Source organism: Palaemon carinicauda, chromosome 7, assembly GCF_036898095.1.
Source record: "Palaemon carinicauda isolate YSFRI2023 chromosome 7, ASM3689809v2, whole genome shotgun sequence".
In the NCBI taxonomy this organism is placed as follows: Eukaryota; Metazoa; Arthropoda; class Malacostraca; order Decapoda; family Palaemonidae; genus Palaemon; species Palaemon carinicauda.
Genome location: NC_090731.1, coordinates 142,322,762 through 142,336,966, shown reverse-complemented (window position 1 = coordinate 142,336,966; position 14,205 = coordinate 142,322,762). Strand labels below are relative to the sequence as shown.

Below are 14,205 nucleotides of genomic sequence, written 5' to 3'. Positions count from 1 at the left end.
CGGCGACGTCACGGCTACGTCAGCGGGATGGTTGCTCTCTGCCCGAGCCCCGAGCGCACACGTTTTTGTGCCGAGTTTTTGCTCAACGAGTCACATAGCAGTGTCATTATGAGGATATAGTTAGTGTCAAAGCGTGGAGGAGAGTAGGAGGCTGGACGGGGACCCACGACACGCTTCGCTCCTCTACCAGGATGTGGCTCCACCGACCGCCTACGTAAACAACTTTTCAAAACACACCACATTACTCCCGTTAAAAGCATAAAAGGTCGATGCATATGGAAGGACCAAGGAATTGGTTACAGCTCTTCTGTAAACTCTTGGGAGGGAAACAGCGCTCTTTACTGCAGGGATTTATGACCTCGTTGCAAATTACGAAATACAGTATCATTATAGAATCGAAGCATGCAATACATGAATGATAGGTTTGTCTACATAATTTCACTATTAATATTCTTTTTTTTTAGTAAAAGAGCCTATGTAATTCATAAGTAATCCTTAGTTAAGAACTACTGGTTGTAACGGCGGCCTTTCCCTTAGAAATGTCCGACAATTACAAATGTCTTTGATAATCAAGAAGTCTTCAGTAAAAGTGGAAGATGGGGGGGGGGGGGAGGTAGGGTACGATACAGAAGGACAAGGGTACCCAACTTCGGTCCCTAGTACAAAAGATAAGTTAAGTAATGCAGAATCATGCCTTTTCCGAGATAAGCAGCTTCGCGTTATCTTCTCAAATTCAGCTCTAGATCCGTAAACAACACTTGCCCTCCCATGCCCATTTTGGGCACGCCGAGCTGCAATTAAATATGCGCATAATTGCGTCGCCCTAAAAGAAAAAAAAAAAGAATTGACTCACATATGTGCTTTTATATTCTGAGTCGGCAGCTGCGTACTATCGAAAAGGAGAAATACTTCAGTAAAAAAAAAAGAAAATAAATTAAGTGGTATCTGTTGCTCTCTTCATAGAAGGAAATGGAGAGAAACGGAGCGCCGATATTCTATTGAATGATTGACTGATTTTGAGTTTTCAGGCTTCCTGACATCGAAGGTCATATCGTTTGCTATCAATAAGGAATAAATGGAAAGGGTATTTAAAACCATAAATTCAAAGATGTCCTTATAAAAGTTAAATAGGTTTCCGATAGACCTAGATCTGAAATAAATCTAAAAATACCGCTATCATCGAAAAATATATTCACCACCAGAGAGAGAGAGAGAGAGAGAGAGAGAGATCTTTTTCGCATTCTCTGAAAAGTCGTCTTTTATCGTTATCTGATCTACTGAAATGTGTATCCATATTTTCCAATTGGTCTCTATAACGTAGCTATGAATCCAAACTTAGCACCAATCTATTCTATTTTGCAGGGGATTCTATCTTTCAAATGGCTTGTCCATTTATCTATCCCTTTTAGGAGAGGCTTCACTGTTTTTTTTTTTTTTTGAGGGGGGGGTGATTTGCGAATTAACCCCCCCCCCAACCTTGAGTAGAATAAATTATTATGTCAAGCGTCTTAGATGTATTTGTATATATATTTAACTATTCCGTGTTGTGTTGGATATTATAAGCGTCAAGTGCCATATAACCTACAATAATAATAATATTGATAATAATGATAGTAACAATATAATAATGATAATAATTGTAATATTGATATCAATAATGATAATGATTGTAGTAATGGTTATGAGGGGAAACCTGAAGAGATTTTCGGAACGTGAGGAATACTTCTATCATTACCATCATTATTATTATAAATAAACTGCACCATTCAGTAGAAGAACAGAGTGAAACAGGTCTTAGGGTTTCAATAGGGACAGCATCCCAGTACGGTAAATAAAGCAGAGAAATCAAGAAAAAGCTATAAATAACCAAATAATAACCACAGATACAATAGGAACTAGACTATATACAAAGAAAAAGACAACGTTAATGGTTTTGAAAAGGAGAATACGAGGTTAAGGTAATTCTTTGATAAACCACCAAACATGTTTGATCATCATAATAAGTTTTTCCAACACTCCAATTAAAGAAAAGAACAAGTTCACAGACATATACGATTGAATGTATTTTCTAACAAGAAAAGTCTAACCACAGGGAGCGGAAGGCCATGGTACAGATGGATATGGCATTATCCACGACTGGAATACATTGTTCTTCTACAAGAGCTGCTTACCATGGCTAGAGTATTATCTATCTCCACCATCCAAGCATAGCCCATAAACAGTTATGATAGGGTTGTGGAAACGTCCCTACCTGGCGATCTGCTGGGCTGGGGTTCGAGATACGTTCAAGGTCGATATGTTATTGTACTGTCTGCATCCTCATCATCCGTGTGAACTAAATATGGAAGGATTTGGAGGAGACTATATGTTTACCTGCTGAGTCATCAGCTGCCATTTCCTGGCTCTCCCTGGTCCATAGCTTGGGTGGAGAGTGGGCTTAGGGGCTGTTCAAGTGTCAGTTCCACGGCACTGTCCTGAAAGGGCATTATCACTCTCTCTCTCTCTCTCGCCTCTGCCACTTGTAAGCAACCTTTCAACATTTTGCATCTATTAAACCTTTAAATAGCTACCCAACTTGAAGTGAGAATGTATGTTGAATAATGCTTAATATTGTGAGACGTTAGAAGAAACAGAAGTGTAAGAAATTTGCCAAACGTTAAGGTGAATGCGAAGGTGAAGAAAAGAACCGTAAATGAGCCTATAACTTTCTAGTGGTAGTATCTCGATGGTTAGCTGGTAGTCTTGTACCCCGATTAACCTATTACCAACGATGGTTTATCCAGAACTGCCATTAATGAAGATTTGTTTCAAGATGTGTTTCTTTCTTATTTTGGTTAATCTTATTTGAGTTTGAAAATTTACAGGAATGACTTTACGATGTGTAACCAGCGTAATGGCTGAAAGTTCGAAGATTAACATATTTTTTTATAATAATAATAAGAATTATAATAATGCCATCCACTTTCTGTGGAAAGCAGTTTATTTTAGCCAGGATAACAAGGCAAAATTATAAGGATATCTAAAATACTATTTCTAGCAACAAATAAATAAAAATCACACCGGGAGGTTTCATGAGTCTCCTCGACTTATTTTTAGTCAGAAAAGAATAACACTGGAATAATAAAGGTTAACTCCCCTCATATAGGTTTAGATTTTATAATAGCTTGATTGACATTTTAATCTTTAAGTTATTTTCAAAGAGCTTTTAATATACAACTCTTACTATATATAATATCAGTATGGCTTTTCGAAAACTCTTTGATACTCTTTACAGATTGAAAAGAAACTAATGTGGATTTTCTTTCCCAGTCGTAGAAATTATATTTTAAAAACAGGATTTCAAAATGTATTCGAATTATTTTGTCTTCCAGAATTAGGTATATACAAGGCAATTCTTTAGTATATATTTTCTATCATAATTGAGTGGGGATATCTTAACGTAGTGAAAGGGTTTGCGTATCGCCATGATCAGCAAAGCTGCACTAGTCAGTCACCTCCCATACTAGGTCGGTTTGCAGTGCGCGATCAGACAGAAGTATCCCACCATCCCCGGTCGCCGCTGGCCAGGCTGATGATGTAAACTGGACAAAACCCAGACATGAGTAAAGACATGTCTAACGACTTTGTTCTGCAGTGGATTAGAAACGGCTGTATTTGTTGTTGCATGTTATTGAAGGTTGCTTGGCGAGATTCGTCTGTCTTTCTACTTATATATATATATATATATATATATATATATATATATATATATATATATATATATATATATATATATATATATATATATATATATATATACATATATATATATATATATATATATATATATATATATATATATATATATATATATATATATATATATTATATATATATATATATATATATATATATATATATATATATATATATATATATATATATATATATCATAATTGAGTTTACGTTATATTTGAATATTTTTCAATGATTTTAAGCGTCTAAAGGCAGGAGGGAAATTAAGACGTTCGCAGAATATTTTCCCTTGAAAATGAAGAAATGTTTGGGATGATTCTTGTCTTGTTAAGTAAATAAGGCCGAGTCAGTTCCCCCATAAAAGATTCCTCGCCGTCTCTCTCTGAGCGTCTTTTGCGTTTTCTTGGAGCGAAACTCGATCCAGGTCTAATCATGGCAGAAATAAAAAAAATACCTCAGAGAGGTAAGTCAAAACAATACCAGGTTCGGTGTGTTTTACCGTTGGGAAATCCGTGCAATGTAAACAAGATGGTTGTATGCCGAGACGCTGTGTGTGTGTGTGTGTACGTTTGGGTGCCCTTGTGTGTGGTTAGTCTCTTCTGTTTGACCTTCTATAAGGATTCGTATCTCTATTTAGTCTGTTTTTCTCTTTGGATTTCTTATTCTTTTCCTCTTTTCTGCCTATGGAGTCCTTATTCATATATGTGCAATTTGTTCATCTCAACAAATATCCTATCTTTGTTCTATTTCATTTATTCTCCATTTCTTGTTTCATCTTTTCTTCTTTTCCTTCTTCTTCCCATCTCATCTAGGACGTCTCGTCAGATCGGCCGTAACCCGCCAACAGGTGCCACATACCGCCATCCTCGCGTTATCTCGATCATAACTCGAAAAGGTTCGAGACCCATACACCATCCAACACCTTCAGGGTCTTCAACCTCTAATGGGTTCCAAGTGGCACTGATCTGCTTCCTTAATTAGCCTAGGTGATAATAACCAGCTTTACAATCCTGACCATAATAAAAGCTAGGGATCCTTCGGGGATCCTTAGAATAAATCCTTCAGAGAACGCGAGTGTAAACCTACCCCAGACGCCGGGTCGTCTGACACTTACACAACCCAACACGGCAGATGCCATGTGGCAATAGTGGGCTGATAAAAGACAATGCCCAGATTTTCGTAGTTTTATTTTTTATTTTTTAGGAAAATGTGTGTTTTAAATATATACCAATATTAAAGAGTAACAACGATGATCTTTTATACCGATACCGTAAAATTCAGCTCCGACATATTTGAAGAACTATAGTTTTTCAACACTAAATTCGCCTTTTCTCCCGAATGGCCCATCTTGTACGCAATTATTCTACATTTAATTCGTGAATTAAAAACGAATCCTTCTTTCGCCAAGGACTCAGAATCCTTTAAAACAATGCCTCGATGAGTCAGATGCTTTTAGTGAAAGACAATCCGGGACCTAAGGTCTTTCTTGTACTCTAACCTCAGTCGCTCATTTTCTTCTTTTTATTTGACTTTTTATTCTTTCGTCTTTTCAGTCCTCCATGTCTTAACCATCTACGTCATTCGTCAGAACCCTATTTCAACTGCCAGCATCTTGCCTTATACGTGTCCTAATATATAATCCCCATGTTTAGCATATTTCTTTTTTTTATTTTTTTTTTTGCGAGAGTAGCTTTTTTTATTTGTTTTTAGTTAATATGACACTGATCACCTCTCAAGTGTTATTTTTTTCTGAGTAAAAAGAACTAAATAAAACAATGAAGAAACTCCTTAGGTCGACTTCTTTTTTCATGTTATCAATTACTTCAAATGTTTATTGGGTGAAAGTTTCATTCCTATTCTCTACATATCAAAGATTCAGCTCCCGAACAGGCCGCTTTTTACACAATAAACCTTCCTTTTTTTATAGGAGTGCTTGTACTAAGCGCCAGCCAATCTTGAGGGTTTTATCTATTCCTATAGGATGAGGTCGGTAACCTCCATTCTTTCCAGCCTGGCTGCAACCTATCGCAGTCAACTAACCATCAGGTATTAACAGTAATTCAATGCTTGGGTGGTTAAAAGCATCGTTGATATTTCAAGAAAATTGCCCCAGGCATTTAAAGTCAAGTGTTATTGTGTATAGTGAGGCTTGAATCATTATTTATTATTATTATTATTATTATTATTATTATTATTATTATCACAATCATCCAAGCTGCAACCGTAGTTGGAAAAGCAGGATCTATTCTCGGTGGCCACGCTTTAAGCCCAAAAGCTCCAATAAGGACAAATTGCCCAGTGAGGCAAGGAATTGAGGAAATAACTAAAGTACATGATAGTGAATAATTATTATAAAATATCTTAAGATCGGTAATAACATTAAAATAGATCTGTCATATATAATCTATGAAGAGAAACTTAAACTACTATAAAGCTATAAAAGACCATTGAATGTAATATTTGCTATACATCGGAAATAAATTATATTTGAAGGGAGTTCTAAGTCATAACCAATTCAAACCTGTCGTTTTGAATTGGATTTTAGGTGAAAGGGATTTATACTTTGAGCTATATCACTGAATATCGTTTTATCAAGTCCAATAATGCTATGTATTTTAGATCTAAGCCTAGGACTTTTAAACTTGACGCATTTATGATAAAAGATTAAGAAATATAAGCATAAATATCAAGGATCACCTTTATGTGTTTTTAAGAATTACAGTTCTCACAGTACCAGACGTAATACACGCTGTCCCAATTCATGAACTATTTATGATCGTGGATTATGCTGCACCTTTTGGATACGTCTGTGTTTTTTCTTTTTCGTTTATTTCTTTAGATTTGAGCCTTACTGTGTATTAGTAGTACCCCAAAAATATCCGATAAAGCTCAAGAAAGAGTTTGGTGCTAACACACACACATATTTATATATATATATACATATATATATATACATACATATATATATATATATATATATATATATATATATATATATATATATATATATATATATATATATATATATACAGACCAATAAACACATACTAGGGGTATCTAAGTCCTGATGAGTTCTATTGGAACTATTTGTAGAACCTTTATGAGCAATTGACATCTTTTTCCACATATAAATCTGTTGCCGGCCATGTTAAGGTTAACGACTATCTTGAAATATAAAACCGTTCCTTTTCTAGATATATTTTACCATTGGGAAAAATAAATCCCATAACTTGCACTTAATAACCAAGGGTTAATTTATTAATTTTAACCAAAACTTTCCCACTATCTTATTATATAGCTCTTTCATTTCTTTTGACAAAATCATGCCCAACGTGTTGAAGTCCTTCTCCCCCATATAACGAAATAAATATATATATATATATATATATATATATATATATATATATATATATATATATATATATATATATATATATACATATATATATATATGTATATATATACACATATATATGCATATATATGCATATATATATATATATATATATATATATATATATATATATCCGGTAACACACAGTTCTCCCCGTCCCTCGGGAGGGGAAAGAGGGAGTAGTCATACCCTTGTAAGTGTTTGTATATCTATCTAAATATTTACCAATCATTTTTGACGGATCGTGTACACTAGCAATATAATATTTATTATTCTTTACAGCAAAATATATTCAGAGCAATGGCATCTTAGTACCCTCATTAATGTGTATCTTTAAACGATTTCAAAATAAGTTTAAAACCTTGCGTCAGTCTTTGGATAACTCCTATCTTCTGTTATTTTAAGAATTCCTTGTACCTTAGACTTTGTGCCACGAGGTATTTTCATTGCAATTCATCTAGAATTTACAATATATGAATGTATCTCTAAGATTTAAAAATTCCATATTCTTAGATATTGGCATTTCCTGTAATTCATTTCAGGAACAGCTGCGATATTTATAAGGCCGGTTAACAAAATACAGCAGCAAAAAGTGATTTATAAGACATTTTTCATATTTAATAATATTTCAAATGTTCTATAACTAACATTATTTTAGCTTGTTCTAGCTGATTTTATAATATTAGTATACATTCAGAAAATTATTATCTCTTCAGGAGAATTGATCGCCTTACATATAATTGCTGTTACAGAAAGCTTTGTAATCTACCTTATTTTTAAAACTACGAGAACATCTTTTTGACGAGATAAAGTAAATTAGCTTTGATTTTAATCGTCAAAAATTATCTCACATTCTAATAAAGTAAAGCATTGTCTTGCCTGACACTTTTATAGCTGGCATTTACGCTAAAGTGTTTCGCATCGAGCTATAGTACCTCCAACCAACTTCATTTCGTACTTAATCTTTCACTGTTGTGTTTTCCATTTTACAACCTCGTTATGGCATTCTCCATTTCTTCCCACGTATCATAACCCATCCTCTCAGCATTCCCATTATACTCCTTTTCTCCCCCATCACCCATCACCCCATTATTCTTAGCTAAGTTTCTATTTTCCACCCCATTTCTCAGAGTCGCTTCATACTCTGTTCGTTTGGTTATGACCCAACACCCCTCGCCCCTTCCACACCCGGACCTAGCTAAGCTCTGCTGTCCTTACATCCGGGTTGCGTACTGGCCCCCGTGGTTAACACCACCAGTGGCATCTGGAGGCTTAGAATATATTGTTCTATTATTCCTCCGGGCTTCATAAACAAAGGGGTATTTTTAACTCGAGGGAGGACTTAATCGCATTCTTAGTATTTTTTTTTTTTCTGGCGCGTGTAAATAAGGACACGATCTGTTCCGGTATTCTTTACGTCATTGGATTCGTTGTATCACAGGTTCTCTCTCTCTCTCTCTCTCTCTCTCTCTCTCTCTCTCTCTCTCTCTCTCTCTCTCTCTCTCTCTCTCTCTCTCTCTTTTAAATAATTTATCATGAGATTTTTTCTGAAAACTTGAAAAGTCACAATTGAGCAATAATGCATAATTATAGTAATAATAATAATAATAATAATAATAATAATAATAATAATAATAATAATAATAATAAAGACAATGATAGTAATAGTGATAATTTTAATCCTAATAATAGTAATAATCATGACAGTAATGATAATATTAATGATAATATTGATTAGAATAAAAGAGATGACGACATTATTGAATCTGATGAGATTGCCATCAAGTATATATCAGAAAAAATAAATATTGATCCCTCACATCTGTAATGAAAGAACGGACCAAGAGAAAACGCTTCTATATCTCAGTATGTTCATAAAACGATTAAAGAAAATAAACAAATTCCAATTAAATCTGCAAGAAGATTTCACATGACAACGACACAGTTAAAGAAATGAAATGTAACTGAAAACAACATGTAGACATTATGAATAACTGAATGGGTCCCTAGAGATTGCAAACGAAGCAGGGGAAGGAAGAGAGGATGATGGATTGACGAACTAAGAAAATTTGCGAGTATAGAATGGTATATAATGACCATACACATACAGTACAGAAGTGGACCGACATGTCCGAGGCCTTTGTATCGCAGTGGACTATTTTACAGTTGATGATGAATTTATATATATATATATATATATATATATATATATATATATATATATATATATATATATACATATATATATTTCTCAGGTGGAAAGGGTTTACCCCGAGAGGTACACCCGAAAACCACATTCTCCCAAATCTGCCGAACCAGCGGGTTGTCGTTAGAAAAGGGGGATGGGGTGGAAAGGGTTGAATGTGTGTGCTTGTGCATATCTATCTAAATATTTATACGTCATTTTTGACATCTCTGGTACACTAGTAGTATATATTATCTAGCAAAGATAGAAAGTAGCACATCTTGAAGGACGCATTGCGCAGTTGACAAGAAATAGAAAAAAAAAAAAAAATTGCATCTACATAAAGTTGACTGAGTTACGCAGCATAAAATAAATTGCGGTTCTTGAACTCTCGAGTTTTTCTATTTTTTTTTATCCTTGCTATATATTTCTTTCACTTTTTTCTTTCTCCGTTTTGAGTGGAGGCGGTGGCAAAGACCTCTGAAAATTGAAGGAAAGCTGATGATAATTAACATTTTCTTTTCCATTTGTTGTGGTCATAGTTTGCATGAAATTACAATTACTTGCAATTTGATCATTCTTCAAGCGTTTACGAGAACATTCAGACATACGTAATTTGCGAAATACTGTTAGTTACAAACAGAAACACAGACACATACATACATGCACACACATATATATATATAATGTATACATATACACATATATAATATTTACATATACACATATATAATATATATATATATATATATATATATATATATATATATATATATATATATATATATACAGTACATATATATATATATATATATATATATATATATATATATATATATATATATATATATATATATATATCACGTTTGCGTGCGAGTGTTTGTAATAATGTTTATGTGTGTGTATGTGTTTGTGTTAATGTTTATTTGTGTGTATGTGTTGGAGAGTGTTTGTAGGTGTGTGACGTGTGCACGCTTGTATTTCTAAATCTAAAAGAGCCCATAGATGCACAGACTTCAACATGATGCCAACCAAATCATCGAAATAGCAACATGTCCCTGCGCATGTGTGGAGCCTCGGGCGGCAAAAACTCGTAAATCAACTGGTTTTAAAAGATTACATAAAAAGATTAAAAGCTAAAGAGAAACTGCTAGTGACGTCACTAGATCCCGCTTTAGGACGAGAATCACGGAAATTTGGATCGACGGACGCTCCGCACAAGGACGTAAATGCCTTGTGGGGTCCTTCAGGGAAATTGTCAAGGTCCTTCGGACCCGTTTCGAAATGTAGTAGAGAAAGATTTACTTTTCTTTTTAGTGTTTTTTCTTTTTAAGTTAATCTAAAGTTTTTGAGTAGTCCTTATATTTTGACACTGTCATTTCTGACCTCTTTTCAAGTTGCACTTGGGTTAAATGTCCTGCTTACTTTTATAAACATTATTTTTAGTTATTTTCTTTTCATCTTATCTTGATTTTCACTCTTTACTGATAAGTTTTAGTTACTATTTGTTCCATAGCCATTACGAAGGATGTGATTCTTTGTATTTAGACTGTTATCTAGGATGTAATACTTTTGGTAATCAAAATCCTCAATACATTTTATTCTCAATAAAAAAGGAAATAAGAATATAAGTTAACTTAATATGGGATTTATCTCTTCATTTTAGCTTTATCTAATTTCAACAACATACAAATCACTATAGCAATGAAACATTGGTAAAGTTGCTTTTAACCACAGATAGAAATTAAGACTCTAAAATTTACTATGTATAAATAATACTTCGATGACTATTATCCCCTCAGCGTAATAATTCACAAATAAAATATTTCCCAAATCCTAATGAAAAAAAAAAACTACAGACAATTAATTCCAAGTACTAAAAGAGAGAATGAAAAAGCGAGAACCTCATTAACCCTTTTTTCTCCCATTCTATTATTACAGAAGATGCACTTAAAGCCGACTTACTGGGCAAACCACGAAAGGAGCGGACAGCTTTCACCAAACACCAGATCCGGGAACTTGAGACAGAATTTCAGCACTCCAATTATCTGACAAGACTCAGACGATACGAAATAGCCGTCTCGCTTGACCTCACAGAGAGACAGGTCAGATGAAAAGGAGTTTTTTTTTTTATAGTAGATGAATTACCAAAGGAGGGACAAATGAATTAGACATATTTAGTTTTAATGCATATAAGACTATAGCAAATGCAATATGGTACTGCTGTATCGTCTCTGATTACTCTGCTAAAAGGAGAACAAAAGGATTTTTATATCAGCTGAAAGTAATAAATCTTGCATAGATTAATGTGCCGAACCTATTCTTCTCATCGTTTTAAAATCACGACCAAGATTGCCAAAAATTGTCGACATCTCTGTTATAAATTAATTGTTTATTATTGAATAAACTGATTTTGTCATATCGAAGTTCATTAAAAGATATTTTTCTGACAAAAAGTCTCTCGATATTTCCATTACAGGTAAAAGTGTGGTTCCAGAATAGACGGATGAAATGGAAGCGCACGAAAAGTGGACAACTGGCCATGAAGCGCCAGCAGCAGGCACAGCAGGAAGCACATAGGCAACAGCAGCAGCTTGAACAGCAGCTGGAACAGCAGCAGAAACAACAAATTGAAAACCAGCAACAAGAAAACCAAGAGCAGCAAGAAACTGATTCAAAGACTAAGGTCCAATTAGACCCTATTCAAGAATCTTTACAGGAAAATATCAAGCTATTTCCTCAACAGCAACAACAAGCAAATGCACGTACTAATGAAAGCTGTCCTGCTGGTGACAACACATCCATCAGTAACTCCACTACAAACACCACTATTGTCGTAGCCCCTAAGGGTGAAAATGACAGCGGTACCAACACTGATGACAACAGTGATAACCGTAGCACAGGTACCAGCCAAAGAGATCCGATCCTTACGCACCATGGTGTTCTTGGTTCTCCAACGACAGCCCCAACTCTGGCCTCAGATGACTTGCCTCCAAGTAATCTGGACTCCTACAGCAATCTCCACCAGGCTATCGGCCCCTCCACGCCCTCAGATCTCACTTCCAGCCCACTTTCAGCTCAGATAGAGGATGCCAATAACTATACCAGCTTGCACCACAATTTAGCTGACGCGAACCCTTATTTATCGGAAGGGGAAGAATGCTAGAGCGGATTCTGTAATACCACACAGTAAAATTATAAGCTTTACTGCTCCTTAACTGAAATGCTCCAGAGACCCTTCTTTTTCAGTAATGTCATATTTATTTATAAAAAAATCAACATAGGTTTAAGTGATTACATAAAATGTTTATTATATTTAAATCTGTCCTTAATTTTATTAGTGATTCTCATTATTTGCAACAATCCTTCTGAGTGCAGTAATGTTGCAACATAGCGTTACTGTGCCTTCACAGATCCTCAGTGACTGAATGGTAGTAGTGAATATAGTATTATGATGAAAAAATTATATGATTTCTCCTATTATTTATGTAAATGTGATATTACCCCAGACTTAACTATAAGAGTTGTTGCAATAGCTATAAGATGTATTACTTCAGATAATCTATGGATATCTCCTCTTCACCAGTGCTGTGGTCCTACATCTTTGGGTGTTCTTACCCTCCTCTCATGTTTTCTGTTTTCCCCTTCCGTTAATTCCTCCCTGAGAGTGTTTAGATTAGGTTAATATTACCTTGTTCTAAAACTATGTGAGTTTAACGGATCTTTTCAAAAGGGCATAAAATAGGGGATCCTTTCCCTAAAGGCTAAGGTATAAACTGCTGCTTGTAAACCCTCAGCTGAAGTCGAGGTTCGCCAAATACTTGGAAAGAGACCTGGGAGGAGTTTTGTACTTAATACATTTCTTTTTTTCTCTTTTCGTCTTTTATTAGAGAGGATTATTTGATGTTGTAGATAGATATGTGACAAAAGAGAATTTTGTAATTCTCCTTAATTTTTATCAGTGAAAAGTATGTTTTTCTTATTTCAAAGGCGAAGTTGAGTTTGTCTATAGAGATTTTTTTTACTATATATGACGATAGTGCCAGAGCTTTGGAACTGAAATAAACAGATAATTATTATTAAAACGTTTTTCTTTCTTCATCCTCTGCTAAGGTAATGCTTTGACCTTGGTCAGGTACATGACTCATAGCATCTGCTCTTATACCATGAACAAGGAAATATCAAGAAGCCGTGAATGAAAATGGAATCTAGTGGCGATAGAAGGAAAAGAGAAAACACACGTGTATATATATTCAAATAAGCTACAAACACCTCTTAATATCGAATTCGCTCAGCCTCTGGATCAAAGACACAAGAGGAAATTCCTTTCATCATAAGAATTTTTGGCCTAGCAAAAATTCGGACCAATGTCGAAGTGAAAGCCGACATCAGATATATTTGTGGCCTATTTGAAAATTAATATAACGAGGATTAGTGATAGATCATCATGTATGTATATATATATATATATATATATATATATATATATATATATATATATATATATATATATATATATATATATATATATATATATATATATATATACAGTATAAATATGCCAACACCTAACAAAAATCCTGTCCTCGGAGATGTTAATCTCAAGTATACGTAGAAAGCGGAAAATCATTAAAAATATGGATAATAAGGCCATTTCGGGAGACATTTTCTTTCCCTCAAGATGTGTGATTTTGGATACGTTCCCATAAAATTTCCAGGCCACAACAATATGTTACCTCTTGAAATTTTGGCTTAATAGAAATGTACTAAAAGCTTCTATATTTTTTCATATTCAAATAAGCCATATATCATTCTTCCTTAACATCTGGATTCTCTCCATACTTCGGGATCAGAGACCCAAGGGGGAATCAACTCAAAGAAAATAGCTTCT

The 14,205-nt window shown here is 34.4% G+C and overlaps 1 protein-coding gene across 1 annotated transcript in view; it reads left to right on the top strand.

The window, feature by feature from the left end:
• LOC137643671 (homeotic protein deformed-like) overlaps positions 1–13,369 on the top strand; it is a 37,939-nt gene extending 24,570 nt beyond the window's left edge. The window contains exons 2-3 of the mRNA XM_068376386.1: positions 11,256–11,419; positions 11,794–13,369. Coding sequence (XP_068232487.1) covers positions 11,256–11,419; positions 11,794–12,480 — 851 coding nt within the window. The 3' untranslated portion in view covers positions 12,481–13,369. The remainder of the gene's footprint in view (positions 1–11,255; positions 11,420–11,793) is intronic.
• The last annotated feature ends 836 nt before the right edge of the window (positions 13,370–14,205 follow it).